At 46.5% G+C, this 14078-nt stretch overlaps 1 protein-coding gene across 1 annotated transcript in view; it reads left to right on the top strand.

Moving 5' to 3' along the window:
• The first annotated feature begins 7558 nt into the window (after nt 1–7558).
• The window catches only part of Map1b (microtubule associated protein 1B), a 92247-nt gene continuing 85727 nt past the window's right edge, over nt 7559–14078 (top strand). The window contains exon 1 of the mRNA XM_087896823.1: nt 7559–7806. Within this exon, the coding sequence (XP_087752949.1) occupies nt 7623–7806 (184 nt within the window). The 5' untranslated portion in view covers nt 7559–7622. The remainder of the gene's footprint in view (nt 7807–14078) is intronic.

The raw sequence follows: 14078 nt of genomic DNA, 5'->3' as shown, positions 1-14078 counted from the left end.
CACATCGCCACGCGCTTAGGAAGTTGGTGGCAATTAACTCAAGGCCACGCAATCGAAATGCTTCTCCCAGAGACACAACTCACAGACACAGTCATTCCCATTAGAGAGGCTTTTCCGCTACTAAATGTACACAGAACCTATGTGGTGCACAATCAATACTGAAGTGAGCTGGTGTGCACGTGTGTGCACGCGAGTGCACCGGGAGGGAAGACGTGGCCTTCACAGTATAGAACACAGCCTAATAGAGAGGACAAACGGATCTTAGAAGTCACTTCTGCAGGCAACAATGAGAAGTACCGAAGATAACTGAGGCTTGGAGACACAGTGCCTATAAAAAGATTAGGACGAGAGGCCTTCCCACAGGAGCGACAGCTGAGGTGCCATCTGTAGGATTAGGCCATATTAACCAGGAGAGTGACCTAGTTGGTGCCAGGGAAAGAAGGGGAGGGGAGTCGACATGAGGAGGAAGGAGAGGCCAAACACAGGCCATTGTGGCTGAGGCTGAGAGATAAGAGTCAGCTGAGTTAGGGATAGCCCAGGGGAAATAAGCTGGGGCTAGACTTTTCTAGGGGCCTTGTAGGCCATGTTAAGAAGTTTGGTCTTGGGCTGAGCGTGGTGTCACAGGCCTCTAATTCCAGCACTCTGGAGGCAAAGATGGGTGGATCTCTGAGTTTGAGACCAGCCTAGTAGACGTAGGGAGTTCTATGATTGCCAGGGCCACATGGTGAGACTCTGAATTTAAAAAGTAAATAAATAAAAATAAAAGAACAAAACCAGAAGAAGAAGAGGAGGAGGAGGAGGAGGAAGAGGAGGAAGGAGACATAGTAGCAGAAGCAGTAATAGCCATTGCTGGTCTTTATCCTGAAGATGATAGGAGACTTCTAGTGGAACACTGAGGTAAAGTAGCCAATCCGGTAAGATCATTCTCCCTGGGGTGTGAGTCACAAACCGGCTGAAGGTCAGACAAACATGTGGGAGCCCGTCAGATGGCCCAGGTGTTACCAAGGAACAAAACAATGCTATGTAACTACTGTGGTGCCGAATCTTCACCGTTAGCTTCACGGGATTCTGAATCCCTTTAATGACATCTTTGGTGTGACTCCGTGGGCACTTTCGTGGAGTTTTAGCGGAACAGGAAAGACCCTTCTTGAATGTGGACAGCACCATCTCACTGGCGGGGGTCCCACAGCAAAGAAAAAGGAAAACAGAAAAGCTGAAGAGAGTTTGAGCAATCCCTTCTCTCTCCTTCCTCACTGAGACACACAGGCGGGCTAGCTCAGCTCTTGCCACCACGGCTGGGCTGCTCTTGTTTGCCACACCTTCCCCAGAGTGAGGGACTGTACCTTCAAACAGTGAGCCAAAACGAAGCCCTTCCTTCCTCAAGATACTTTCGTCACAGCAAGGAGAAAAGTAACTAAGAAGAGTATTCTTTATAATATAAATCAAGTTAGAAATAGCTCAAATGTCCACTAACAATATGTTATAGATAAACTTAATGGGTTAACATGCAGCAATTAAAAAGGAATGAAGATTATACATATATATCATTATAGAGTTCTTGCCAGGATATATTATTAGGTAGCGTGTTTCTACTGTTTCTTTTTGATGCTGGGGACTGAGCCCAGGGCCTACTGCACGCTGAGTGTGAGTTCTACCCAGGAGCTACACCCTCAGTCCTGTATTTGCCTTTTTAAAAGGAAATATTAAATAAGCTCAGGCAATGGGTAGGGGGTGGAGGGTAGGGGGTGTGCTTCTAGGGAAAGTCAGGGAGCATGATGGGGGGAGTAAAAGTAGAGACTGAAGTCATCTGGGTTAAAAAAATGTCTTATGAATTTGACCTTGAAACCATACATTAATAATTATAAGGCAAAATTAAATTTAAAAATCAACTCAGAAATACCACGAATGAAACCAATGAATCCATGCATTGAGTTAATGGCATCATCCTATAAAAAGGAATTAATTAATTAGACTGCATAAAACTGTATGCCTTGGGGAGGCATCTATTGGAGAAAGAAATTGCAAAAAGGCATTGCAAGCTGCTGTGGGTAATCCTGTTGCTACTGCTGTCCTGCTGCTGTCCCAACAGTGCTGTGCTCACAGTGACGGAGAGCGTGAAGGAACCACCATGGCGCCAAGGAACCACCGTCCTCAGTGCCTGGTGACTGAGAGGTTTGGTCTTTAGTGAGATACAAGCTAAGAGGAACAGAAGTAATCGCAAAAAGAATTAAATGGTCTTTCAGTGACCACACAGTTGGCAAAAGTGTTGCATTTTTAGTATATACTAAAAATATACACTTAGTATATACACTCTACTGGAGTGTAAGGCAGAGAAAATGAGTTACTCTCTGCTCTAATCCTGTCCTTTGAGAACTGGAATTCCACGTGTGTAACAAAGACGAAGGACAAGCAAAACCCCTGTGGCCTTGACCTGAGTTACTACTGTCATTGCCAACCCATAGTGTATTTCATTTTGAGAAAAAAAAAATCCTTCATTTGTGGTTACTGAAAATATCTAGAAAAATGACCAACATGGTTGCGACCTTCAGTCAAGATTATGGTCTCTCAATTCTATTTTTTACTTAAGTTATATCGATTTCTTAGAGAACCAGATAAATCCTGGTTCTGTGGATAAATATGAGGTAGGTGGGAAGTATTCTGCATACTCTTGGCCAAGAAGGGAAATGAAAATATCAATATGAATAACAGATCCATGTTAGATCTCAGTGAGAGAAAAATATCAGTCACCTTGGGAGAATGGTATAGATGAATGGATGTTGAAAATGAGCAAATAAAGAGTTAAGTGTTTGTCTTTTTTTTTTCCTGTACAGTCTATCCTAGGTTAATCAATTGACAAGGTAAGAATTCTTCTAATTGATGCCTTCTTGCTGTCAAATAAATAATAAAATATTGGAATTTTCAAGTTCTTAATAAATAATGGATTAGATAATGACATAACAAAATCATATGAAGAAACTACTATCATCTATGAAGTATAGTTGCAAAAACCCAAATCTGGCCAATCTTTTAATTAACTAAATGACTTAGAGACAAGGTCAGGCTGGCCTCTGACTTGCTGCATAGCTGAGAATGACCTTGGCCTTCTGAGTCTCTTTCTTCTACCTCCCAAGAGCTAGAATTGCAGAGTCTCATTCATGGTAGTGTAGCACTCCCCCGGTCCTCTGATCAAGCTCTCAGAACTCCCTATTAAGATGCAGACATTTCAGGAGACAGAGGTAATCGGTGACAAAACATTCACGCACCCAGCAAAATTCAGACTTTGTTAAACTATTGATGACAAGTGTTTCAACAAAAACATTACAAGGAAAGCAAGGAGAGTCGGGGCACACAGAGTAAAGATTAACCCTTGGAACAGGACCTGGTGGTGCATGCCTGCCTTTAATCCAAGCACCCTAGAGGTAGAGGCAGGCAGATTGTTGTGAGCTCAAGGTCATCCTAGTCTATGTTGTGAGTTCTAGGACAGCCGGGGATATGTAGAGAGACCCTGTCTCAAAACAAACAAACAAACAAACAACTGGCTAGTTTAAATACACTGAACTTATTCTGACCTTGACTTAAACAAGCAAACTATTAAATACATCGTTCCCAATAATTATATTACATGATCTTGTCTAATTCGTACATGTTTGAAACTGTCTATACTGAATAGTAAATAACAATAAAACATCAATTAACCTATACTGAGTGCTTACTACATACATACAAGACACTTCTAAGCACTTGTTTAAACTGTCCCCTTGGATGGGGGTGGAGCCTAAACTGTGAGAGTGCCTGCCCACAACATACACAACTCTGGGTATCATCCCCAACATGGCAACAAATGAACAACTCTATTAGCACCCCGCCAAGAAGCTGGTGGCCATTACCACTACATACAAGAAGAAACCAAGACAGAGTGCTGAGCACCTTCCCCAAGGTCACACAGTTAATAAATTATGACCTCAGGGAAAAAGTACCAGAGTCTATACTCTGAGTCATGGGTTTATCGACAACATGTCTGGATGAGGGGAACTTTTATTCCAGAACTTTTTTTTAAACCTATATGTAGTACCTCTCATAATGGTGAGGACTAGGGCTGTGATAACGGAGAGAAGTGGATCACGGAGGAAGCATCTAGAAGGTGAAGGTGAAACTGACCAGGCTCCACGCAGGGCTGGCTGGCTGAACATGCAGTTAAGAAAAGTTTAGGGAAGAGTCCAAGATGTCTGTGAGGGCTCAGGCTTACACAGTGGGATGGATGCTACTGCTCAGTGGAGCTACTGCTCAGTGGAGCAGGAGACATGATTGCTCAGGTCTGGAGGGTAAAGGTGATTTGTGTGTGGAGCATGCCCAGTGTGCAGTGCTTTTTGGACACTTGGGAGAGGTCACCAACCAGCTAGTGATACAGGCAGCCCCCCTTAGAGGTTTTCTTTGCCTTTAGAACTGCCTCCTTTTTCTTGGGAGTGGGGACTTTTCTCGGTTAGAAGAGAGGCTGAATGTGTTGTTTTTTATTTATTTTCTCCCAGAAGTATTGGTGGAGGAGTCACCTGTACACTTTGTAAAGCTACTTTCACTCCGTTGCCTAAAAAAAATGGGGTGGGGATGGCATTCAATCAGCCAGACCTTGACTGCTTACTGTGCTCCATCCACTGGGTTAAGAACTTCTGAAGTCTCTATCGCTCACTCTTCCCTTACGCAGTCACCAAGTTCCCATTCTTCCCACTTTCGCAACAAAGGGACTGAACATGAAAAAGGAGCCAAGTTACTTGCTTGAAGTCACAGAGGTGTATAAATTGCCGGTCTGTGTTCCGCCATCATGTCTCCGGTTTGCAAGCGTGGGTGAAGATTGGAGTGGTTCATGGTCATGCTTCGTTGTACAGACCACCATAGTGGTTGCACTTTCTTAAAAATTAATTAATTAATTAATGTGTGTGGAGGTCAGAGGACATTTATGGTAGTCAGTTCTCTCCTTTCATTGTGTAAGTCCTGGGGACTCACTTACTAGGTTCCCAGGCTTGGCAGCAAATCCTTTACCCACTGGGTCATCTTACTGACCTCCTGTTGTACTCCTCATTCAACATGCTATTGCAACATATGGAACAATTCGGTTAGGCGCTAGTATGTTTCACACTTCTCTGTTTTTGTCTGAGATAGTATATACCTCAGGCTCAATCTTAAGCAAATAGTAACAGTGTATAGCAATAAGTTAATTAGTATCTTATTTTCATTCTGTATATTTTGAGGGCTACTATACTATTGTGATATTAGTGTTTCCATGTACACAGAAACATACCTTTTCACCCTCGTGAAATCAACGAGGTAAAAGAGCACTGATATTAACTTGATTATTAATTTGATTGGGTCGAGAGACACCTAGGCTCTTAGTAAAGCACACCTTTCCGTGTGCCTGTCGGGTGTTTCCAGAGAGGGTTAGCTAATAGGATGAGATGGGCAGCACCACCCCTAGGCTGGGCACAGATGGAAAGAAGGAGGAGAAGCAGTGTCTCTGCTTCCTGGCAGCAAGGAGGTGAGCATCCCTTCCATTACATGTTCCTCAACCCCCGCTCCCCTGGGCTCTGCCTTACCTCAGGCCCAAAGAAATGGAAGTAACAGACCATGGCCAAAAACTTAGGTACCTGTGAGCAGAAATAAATCTTCCTACCACAAAACAGTTTCTCACAGGACTTTGCAATAACATAGATACCCTTATGCACACAGGAGTGGAGGTAAGTCAGCAGATGAAGCCATTCCTATGGCTGACCCCTGGGAAGATGTACTTCACCTCCCCACGCTCACCATGGACCACCCCGCTGCCCTTACTTAAGAGTAACTGTCTGTCTTCACCAAATGTCCATCCGCTTCCCACTTAAATATACGGTTTCTCTTCACTGATGGCCAAATCTCTGCAGCAAGCTTGTTGCAGACCCCTAATGTCCTAGGTCAGACATTCTCTTTTGTCTCCATTGACCAGACTAGCATAGTCTTTGACTGCCCACTGGATAGCCTATCCAGGCTTCAAGAAAGAAATAGGGCAAAAGACATCTAACTAGTAAGTCATGGCAGAGAACACCAAAGACACTGGGGTATTTTGAAAAATCTTACAGTAGGTGTTTTATTGTTTTGTTTTGCTTTTAGACAGGGTTTTATGCATCCCAGACTGATCTTGAACTCATCAGTAGCTGAGGATAACCCTGAATTTCTGATTTTCCTTGCCTACATAGCCTGAGTGCTGGGACTACACTGCCCAATGGTCAAGATACTTGCATGGGCATACATTCTACCAGCTGAGCTTCAGCACTTCTAGCTGGCATTTTAAATCTAGTAGACACTCCAGTATCAAGGGTATTGACTACTTCTACTTCCATCTAACTTGCTTCCCTAATACTCTTTTTATGATGAGGCAGTGTCTGCCCTCCCCTCCTGTCCTAAGACAGAAACCTATTCATTAGATTTGTGAGAGATGGATGTATATGGTGGCCTTTAGAAACATTATTATGAGTTCTTCTAAATATAGACAAAGGCAATAAAAACTCCGAAAGCTATGCGTATCTTAAAAGACATCATTGTCACACAAAATAATTCTGCTTGTGTATCCCCAAGGAACTGAGAAGCACATTATAGTCACTGTAACCCTGCTGGGCAGAGACAGTATCTTCTCTATTCTTTGTTATGCCTGATGCTATCTGTTCAGCATATTAAAAAAAGAAATCTGTATCTAACATAATAGGTCTGCCTCCCCCTCGTTCATTTCCCATGAGCACCAAAGGACAGTTCTTTTTCAGCATTCGTCTTTCTAGATTAGACTCCAAAGCCTGAACAAATTAGGTTTAGGGCTTGCAAAGTGTCCTTTAAGTGAAGGGGGTAAATATCCCTGTTTTTTTTTTTTTTTTAAAAAAAAGGCAAATACGCCTTTCCAAATCTACAAGGTCAAAATGACAGGTTTCAGTCTTCTTGAGTGGGGTACCCCCAGCGCCCACTGTGACTGTTGGAGCTACTCAAATCCCGACTTCCATGATGGATGGGACACAGGCAGAGGCCTGATGTGCACTCGGGACTCGGGACATACTCCCACTCTGAAACAGGAAGTCATCCCCACTCTCCGGTATAGGAGGGTTGACGGTTTGGAACAAGGAAGATGTGTGTCTGCAACGGCGGTGGTGCGGGCACCCCTCAGGGCTACAGCAGAGTTCTTTGGGTTCCCTAGAGCCTGGCTCCTGGCCCTGCCCAGACCAGTGTCCACACACCTCGTCCCTCCAGCTTCCGGGCCGCCGGCGAAATGATTTGCTGCGGATGACATCAGCCCTGGGCCAAGGGCTGGAGGAGAGGAGGCAGCCACCACGAGGATGTGCCGGGTGGTCCTTTCCTCCTCCTCTTCCTCCTCCTCCTCCCAGGCTCCTAGCCTAGTCTCCATATAAACGGCACCGCCTCCCCGGCCTCTCACTCCCCGCTCCACTCTTCCGCGCCGGGAGAGGGCGGAGGGGGAGGCGACGCGCGCCGGGAGGAGGGGGGACGCAGGGGGCGGAGCGGAGACAGCACCTTCGGAGATAATCTTTTCTCCTGCCGCAGAGCAGAGGAGCGGCGGGAGAGGAACACTTCGCCCAGGCTTTAGCTGAGCCGGCACGATGGCGACCGTGGTGGTGGAAGCCACCGAGCCGGAGCCATCGGGCAGCATCGCCAACCCGGCGGCGTCCACCTCGCCCAGCCTGTCGCACCGCTTCCTAGACAGCAAGTTCTACTTGCTGGTGGTGGTCGGCGAGACGGTGACCGAAGAGCACCTGAGGCGTGCCATCGGCAACATCGAGCTGGGTAAGCAGTCCCGCGGCCCCCCAGGGACGTGCGTAGGGAGATGCGCCAGAACGACCCCACCCAGGGCGCGACGGCCACCTTGTTCTCCCGCGCGCCCCGCACCCACGCCTCTTCAGGCCACCTCCCATACTCCATCTGGACCCTTTTTCTGAGCTAATTTCCAAATTATTCTATTTGAGACCCACAGAGACAGTCTTTAATAGCCCCGAGGAATGGGTCACCTGGCTGGGTCTGCGGCCACCTTCGACTTGGCTACCTCCTATCGTGCTCAGTGAAATGCAGGTGTCAGAGGAGCGGTGGCCATAATAAAACCGCAACCACAGGCGGAGAAAGGGTGGGGTGGACCTTGTTTCTCAGAACCTCTCTTTTCGACCCCCCGCCCCGCCCGCCCTAGCCAAAGGCTGGGACCCTCTTCCCTTTACCCGAAAACCTGGGGTCGACATACCATGTGCCAAGGCCCGCATGGGAATCGTCCTCCTCATAGTTACCTCATGCCACCCGCCCCTGACACACACACACACACACACACACACACACACACACACACACACACACACACACACACACACACCACATTCTGAGAATGGAGAATGCCCTTTCTGGCTTAAAACTTCCCGATCCTTTCTTTCCTGGGATGACTAGGCTAGTCCTAGTGCCACGCCCGGTTCCCCCACCCCCCGAGGACACAGGCGTGGAACCTAAGCCGTCTGCGCTCTTCCCAGACGAAGCCTGGCCGCGCTCCTGCCCCTGAGGTCCTGGCTTCAGCTTTCAGAAAGGACAATGGGACCCCAGGTTGTAGGGTGGGCTTCTTTGAAAAGTCTCAGCTTCAGGAACCATAGCTGGAAAGGGAGGAGGGGGTGACAGGGTAGGGCTAGCTCCTGGGCTGCTGCGCGCACCAGGAGCCGGCTCTTCAGAGGCCGAATAGCGGTTCCCGGGTACCCTGGGCGGGGCTGGGAGGGTCCAGGAGGGCGCAGTCTCGGGCGAGCAACGATCGGCCCGCCCTTCAGCCCCACCCGGCCTGCCGCAGTGCCCGCACCGGGCAGTCGCACCTGCCCCCGCACTGCGGCGCCCCCGGCTGGCCCCGAGCTCGCTCTTCCCGAGCTTCGCGCGGTCGGGGCCTTGCGCCCACCTTTGGCTGTGAGCGGCTTTGTTGCTCTCCCAGCCCCCACCCCTCCCCCGGTGGGGCAGCTCTAGCCTCTGCCTTATTCCGCCCCCACTCCGCATCCTTCCTTTCCCTTCATCCCTGGCAGAGGTCGCCGGGTCCCGGTACAGCGTCAGCCCGAGCGCTCTATTCTCTCGGGGTGGTGCTGAAACGTTTCTGCCAGGAGACACGGGCTGGTGGGCGTGGTGCAGTCCGCACTGCGGTCTCTACGGCAGCCCGAGGCGGACAAAGGGCGTTCACTCAGCCCTCCTTTCCCGCTCCCACACACTCCAATAAAAGAAGGACGAAACGATTTTGGTTTAGATGAATAAATAAATAAACAAAAGCTTGTCACCTGCCTCTGCATTTGGAAATAGCCACTTGTCCCCAGAACAAAGGCTGCAGGGTGGGAACTGGAGTTGCAGACCCGGTTCTTTTGTTTAACTTTAAAGCACGGATTTTTCCCTTTCAGCTAAAAAGAAAAAGAAAAAACAAAACAAACAAACAAACAAACAAAAGTGAGCAGAAAGCCAGTCATGATTTTTCATACGGAAAAAATAAATTATAAGAGATTTCAGAAGTGGAATGATTTATCCGAATGTCTCAGTAATCCTTCGTTTTCAAACTATAAGCCTTTGATTTGCTTCTCAAACTTAGTTTATTTGCACATTTTTTCTCTTTGGAAAAACTCACACGGACTGCTTTTGGGTGTGGCTTTTGTGGGAATTAATGGCTTTAATTAATGTTTTAAAATCATTTTCTTTATGTATCATTGCGGGAAAATAACACCTTAAGAAATGCCTTTTCACCCCCAGAATTTTCAGGATCACCCGTTGTGGTACCGGGAGAGGAATCATTACGCCCATTTTTAGAGGTTAGGGACCAGAGAGGCAGGAAGGGTGAGGGATAGACTCAAGGTCACGTTGAGCAGCGGTGACAGAGGACCGGTACCGCAGCGTCACTCCTTCCTTGACCAGGTCAGATGTCAGTGCGGCAGGCTAACGTCAGAGAAGGATAGACCCAGTCTTTGTACTGCCATCCACTTGTGGGCAGCGCCCGGTGGAGGGAGGCGTCTCGGCCATCATCTTCCCACTACAATTATCTTCCTGCTTTGTTACGGGGCTGATCATCCTTTAGGTGTTCCGCTCTGTGGTGTATTCAAGTCTCTTTCTGTCGGAGGAGAAAATATGCAGACAAGGAATTTTGTGATGCTCGTTCCTAGCTTTACTTCGCTTTTCACGGCTAGCATTTAGTGCTAAAAATCCAGATTTGCCTTCCTAACATTAAAAAAAGAAGTTTCAATTTAAGTATCAGTGAGAGAGGAAAAGCACAAACCATAGGCTAGCAGTTCACTGAATTTTCACCGAAAGGGCATACCTGTGCTGTCCAGAGAAGAAACAGCCATCACTATCATCCCAGAAGCCACCCCACCCACCAGCCCCAATATTCACCTTGCAATCACCAGGCTTTTCTGGTTTTCAATTCCCTAATTTGGTCAGGTTTTTTGCATGGATCCCTGAAATGATCATATCGATCTCATTAAGAAGCAACCAAGTGTGTGAGCCCAACGGTTTCCTCCAGGGTAGTAACAGATGTTGCTCAGCCTCTGGAGAATGCTCTCCTGGGTCCTGGGGTCTCCGATGCAGCTCACATGGCCCTGCCTTTCAAGGATAAGTAAAAATCCTGCTTCCCAGCTTTTCAGACAGTCTGAGATGACTTAGCAACAGGGAGGTAGGCTCAGTTTCCTTGGCATGACATGCTGCTGCTTCAGCTGGCCCATCCCAGCTGGGCCCCCTCCAGAGGTCACCCCAAGGCACTGCTATTGTTGCTCGTGCCTGCGGGCTACATTATGTGAAGCAAGATGGAGCTGCTCCAGGGGACTCAGCCCTGATTGTGAGCTGCCTGCAGGCTGGGAAAACAGCTTCTCATCTGTTAGCCTTTCTTATTTCCTCTTCCTTTCCCATCCAAACTCAGGCACCGTGCAGTTGAAGACCCTAGAGACGGGCATATTTGCCATCTGATTGATTACCCAGGGCACTCTGGAAAGGGGGGAAAAAAAAGTCTGGACCCCTGCGGAGGGATGGTAGATAATGAGGTAAAGCAACTGGCCTGAAACCCCTCAGTGTGGATGCTAAGTGCTTCTTGAGACCAACAGAGAAAAACGGTCAGCCTTACTTCCTCAGCTGTGTTCGAAAAGCACAAAGTCAAAGTCAGGGTTGATCGTTTCTTCTCCAGAGCTTCAGACAGCAGTGCTTCCTCGCATTGGTCCAGCTACACTGATGTAGTTATACAGACTTGATTCCAAATCATCGTGGCCACCACCGGCAGAGTCATTTGCCCCTTCCCAGTTGGCTCCAATGTGGAGTTAGCTTAATACCCTTAAGTTTAGCAAAATGCTGGTGTTTGGATATATTTTAATATCTAGGCTCTACACAATACCTAGCAACCTGAATTTTAATGCTTGGTGCAAAGGGTTTTCATTGCTTCATTCCATTCTTTTTAAAGAACCCAAACCACCTAACAAATGCTAAGTGTCAGTTTAAGGCTTCCAATGGCTATTGTAAGGCAACTGTCCCTCTAGGTGACGTTGGGAATAAGATGCTCTCATGGAAAGATAGATAGCTGTCATATCCACTGCCTTGGATCTTCAAATGTGAATTGAGCTGGTTACATTGTAACAGCCCAATGCTGCTGTCCAAAATGGTAGACCAGAAAATGAAGAACCTGGGAAAATTTGGGGTTTTAATTTTCCTTTTCTTCTAGCAAGAACAAAAAAAAGTGGGAACCATATATGGTGGGAGTTAAGGAGACACTAGAATGTGTTACGTTTATTATATTCATCGTCACACTTCCAAAGGCAGAAGCAGATGGGTTTTTTGCTTGCCCTGCATAATTCGTGTTACCCACTAAGGGCTCTGTGATCCAGGCTGAAACACAAGCCCCTCAGTCCCCAAGTGGAAGGTCATTAACTAGATGCTTTACTGTTAATCTTCCTTAAGAGCTTACTTCTCAACGTAATTTTTAATTTTTAGGTTAAGAAATGAATTCTTAAAAATCACTGCTTGCTTCTGTAGTCAGATGTTATCGGAGACAGTGAGTTTGTCACGGTCAGAGGTTTGAAGTGACGTGCTGTAAGATGTCATTTGCATTACACGCGAACATGTGTCGGACATTAGATTACAGGCTTTGGAAAGGGGAAAACAAACCAAAGGTTGGGTCAGAGGAAAACTGGGAAATCTCTTCTCTAAAAAGCTGCTTAACATTTTCTATTCTAGGTTCAGGTTACCTTTTAGTGTCGTTTTCCAAACAGAATCATAGAATTACAGGCTGACCATTCAGATATTTACAAGAAACAATCCAAAGCTGTTTTCTCAAAGGGAACAATTAAATTGGACCATTGATGAAAACAGCCTGTGAAAAGCCCAAGGAACTGTCACATTGAACCTCTGAGTATTAATATGCACTGTGTGGTCCATTCATTTTCCTTTCTTTGGTCTGCTGCTTCTATTAGAAATATACAGTTTTCATCCATTAAAGGAGAGGTGCTTTTTTGGTTTTATTAAACCCCAAATTCCTCCATTATCAGAGTACACTTGAGACCGTCTAGCCTGTAGACCTAGGGTCTGATGCTCATCTTCCTTCTCTGCCTCGCCTTGCTCTGAAATGCCCTTCTCCTTCTTTTTCCATCTGTTAAGAACCACGTGCATGTTGGCGTCTTTGTGCGGTGCTACCACATGGGGTGAGAGGACGGAGAAGAAAAGATGCTTAGATGCTTTCTCTTCACCTGGGGTGGACACAGTGATAGTGCTTCCTTCCTAGGACTGGGCCAGGATCCTGGAGCAGCCAGGAGCACTCTCGAGTGCCAGATGTCCCTTGAACCCTGGCATTTGAAATGCAGAGGCTTACTGCCTTCCAGAGGCTCCAGTTGTTAGCCCCTGGGTAATCCACTCAGGGTGAAGTCCTCTTATCGCTACATAGTGAAAGCCTCAGTCAAGAGTTTGTCCTTAGAAATAGAGGATCATCAGAAAAAAAGGGTCAGGCATGTAGCATGGGTTCCTGCTTCTCAATCTCTTCAGAACCTCCCACGGACACCCAGGCATCCCCTCTGACTATGGAGTCCAGAGGGAAAATGTGGCAAGGGCTTGTCAACATCAGGGGCTCCAACTTTGGCTCCCAGTTAGGCAAAAAGGGGAGCTCTAAAAGCTTAGTAAAAAGCAACCAATCTTGATTGAGAATTGATTTCTCTTTATTAATACTATTCAGCATAAGGTGCCAAGTCATTACTAAGCCTCTTATTTCTGAAATCAACATGACTCCAAAAATGTCCACTTCCCCCTAAAGTAAGCGGGAAATCCGTTGCAGTCTTTACTTTATAAACTGCAACAGCGATTGCGTGTCATTTAAGAAACACTTTGGCTGGAAATTGCTGTCTCGAAGGAAAGAACCCTGAAGTTTTCACTTCCTTGGGCATTTACACACAGGAAGTTATTTTTATCACCTGTCTCCTGGTTTAATTTAAAAATTAACTCAATGGATTTCTTAAGGGTCAGCATTTTTTATTGTCAAATTAGAAATGTAAAATCTATGAGTGATTATGAAGTGAGTGTTACCTCACTTGTGCCGTGGCGAGGGGGAAATGACGAACAAGAGCAAGAGCAAGCGGGCGCCTCACCCCAGATGCAGCTATTCCGATAATGTAGCCATTTAGATGCTACTTAGAACAAAGATGGAAAAATAGTATGAATTTGATTTTAATACATATGTCTCATTATTAACTTATTGACCCAGCTTGACAAGCCAGAAGACAAAATGGATCTCTGTCAACAGCCCCAATTTAGCCGCCCAGACAAGAACTCAATGGCTTTCCACACGGGGCTAGTATAGAGTGTATATGTTGAAGTGAAATATTCTAATGAATTCAGACCTCTCAACCTGTCAAGCGCTGCGGGGAACAAAAAAAAGCCATTTATCATTGCTCCACTAAAAAGACCCACAAACTCTCAACATGCCTTTCTTGTTAAAATTTAAATATTCCATTAGCACAAATGCAAACTGAGGCCTTTAATGTTTCCAGGGAGACCCATAAAATGTCCCTTATAATTTAGCCTCTCCTTCGGAATGCTCCTTGGGA

The sequence above is a fragment of the Myodes glareolus genome, chromosome 15 (genome assembly GCF_982192425.1).
Source record: "Myodes glareolus chromosome 15, mMyoGla1.1, whole genome shotgun sequence".
In the NCBI taxonomy this organism is placed as follows: domain Eukaryota; kingdom Metazoa; phylum Chordata; class Mammalia; order Rodentia; family Cricetidae; genus Myodes; species Myodes glareolus.
Note: the sequence above shows the minus strand (reverse complement) of the source record. Positions and strands in the feature narration are given on the sequence as shown.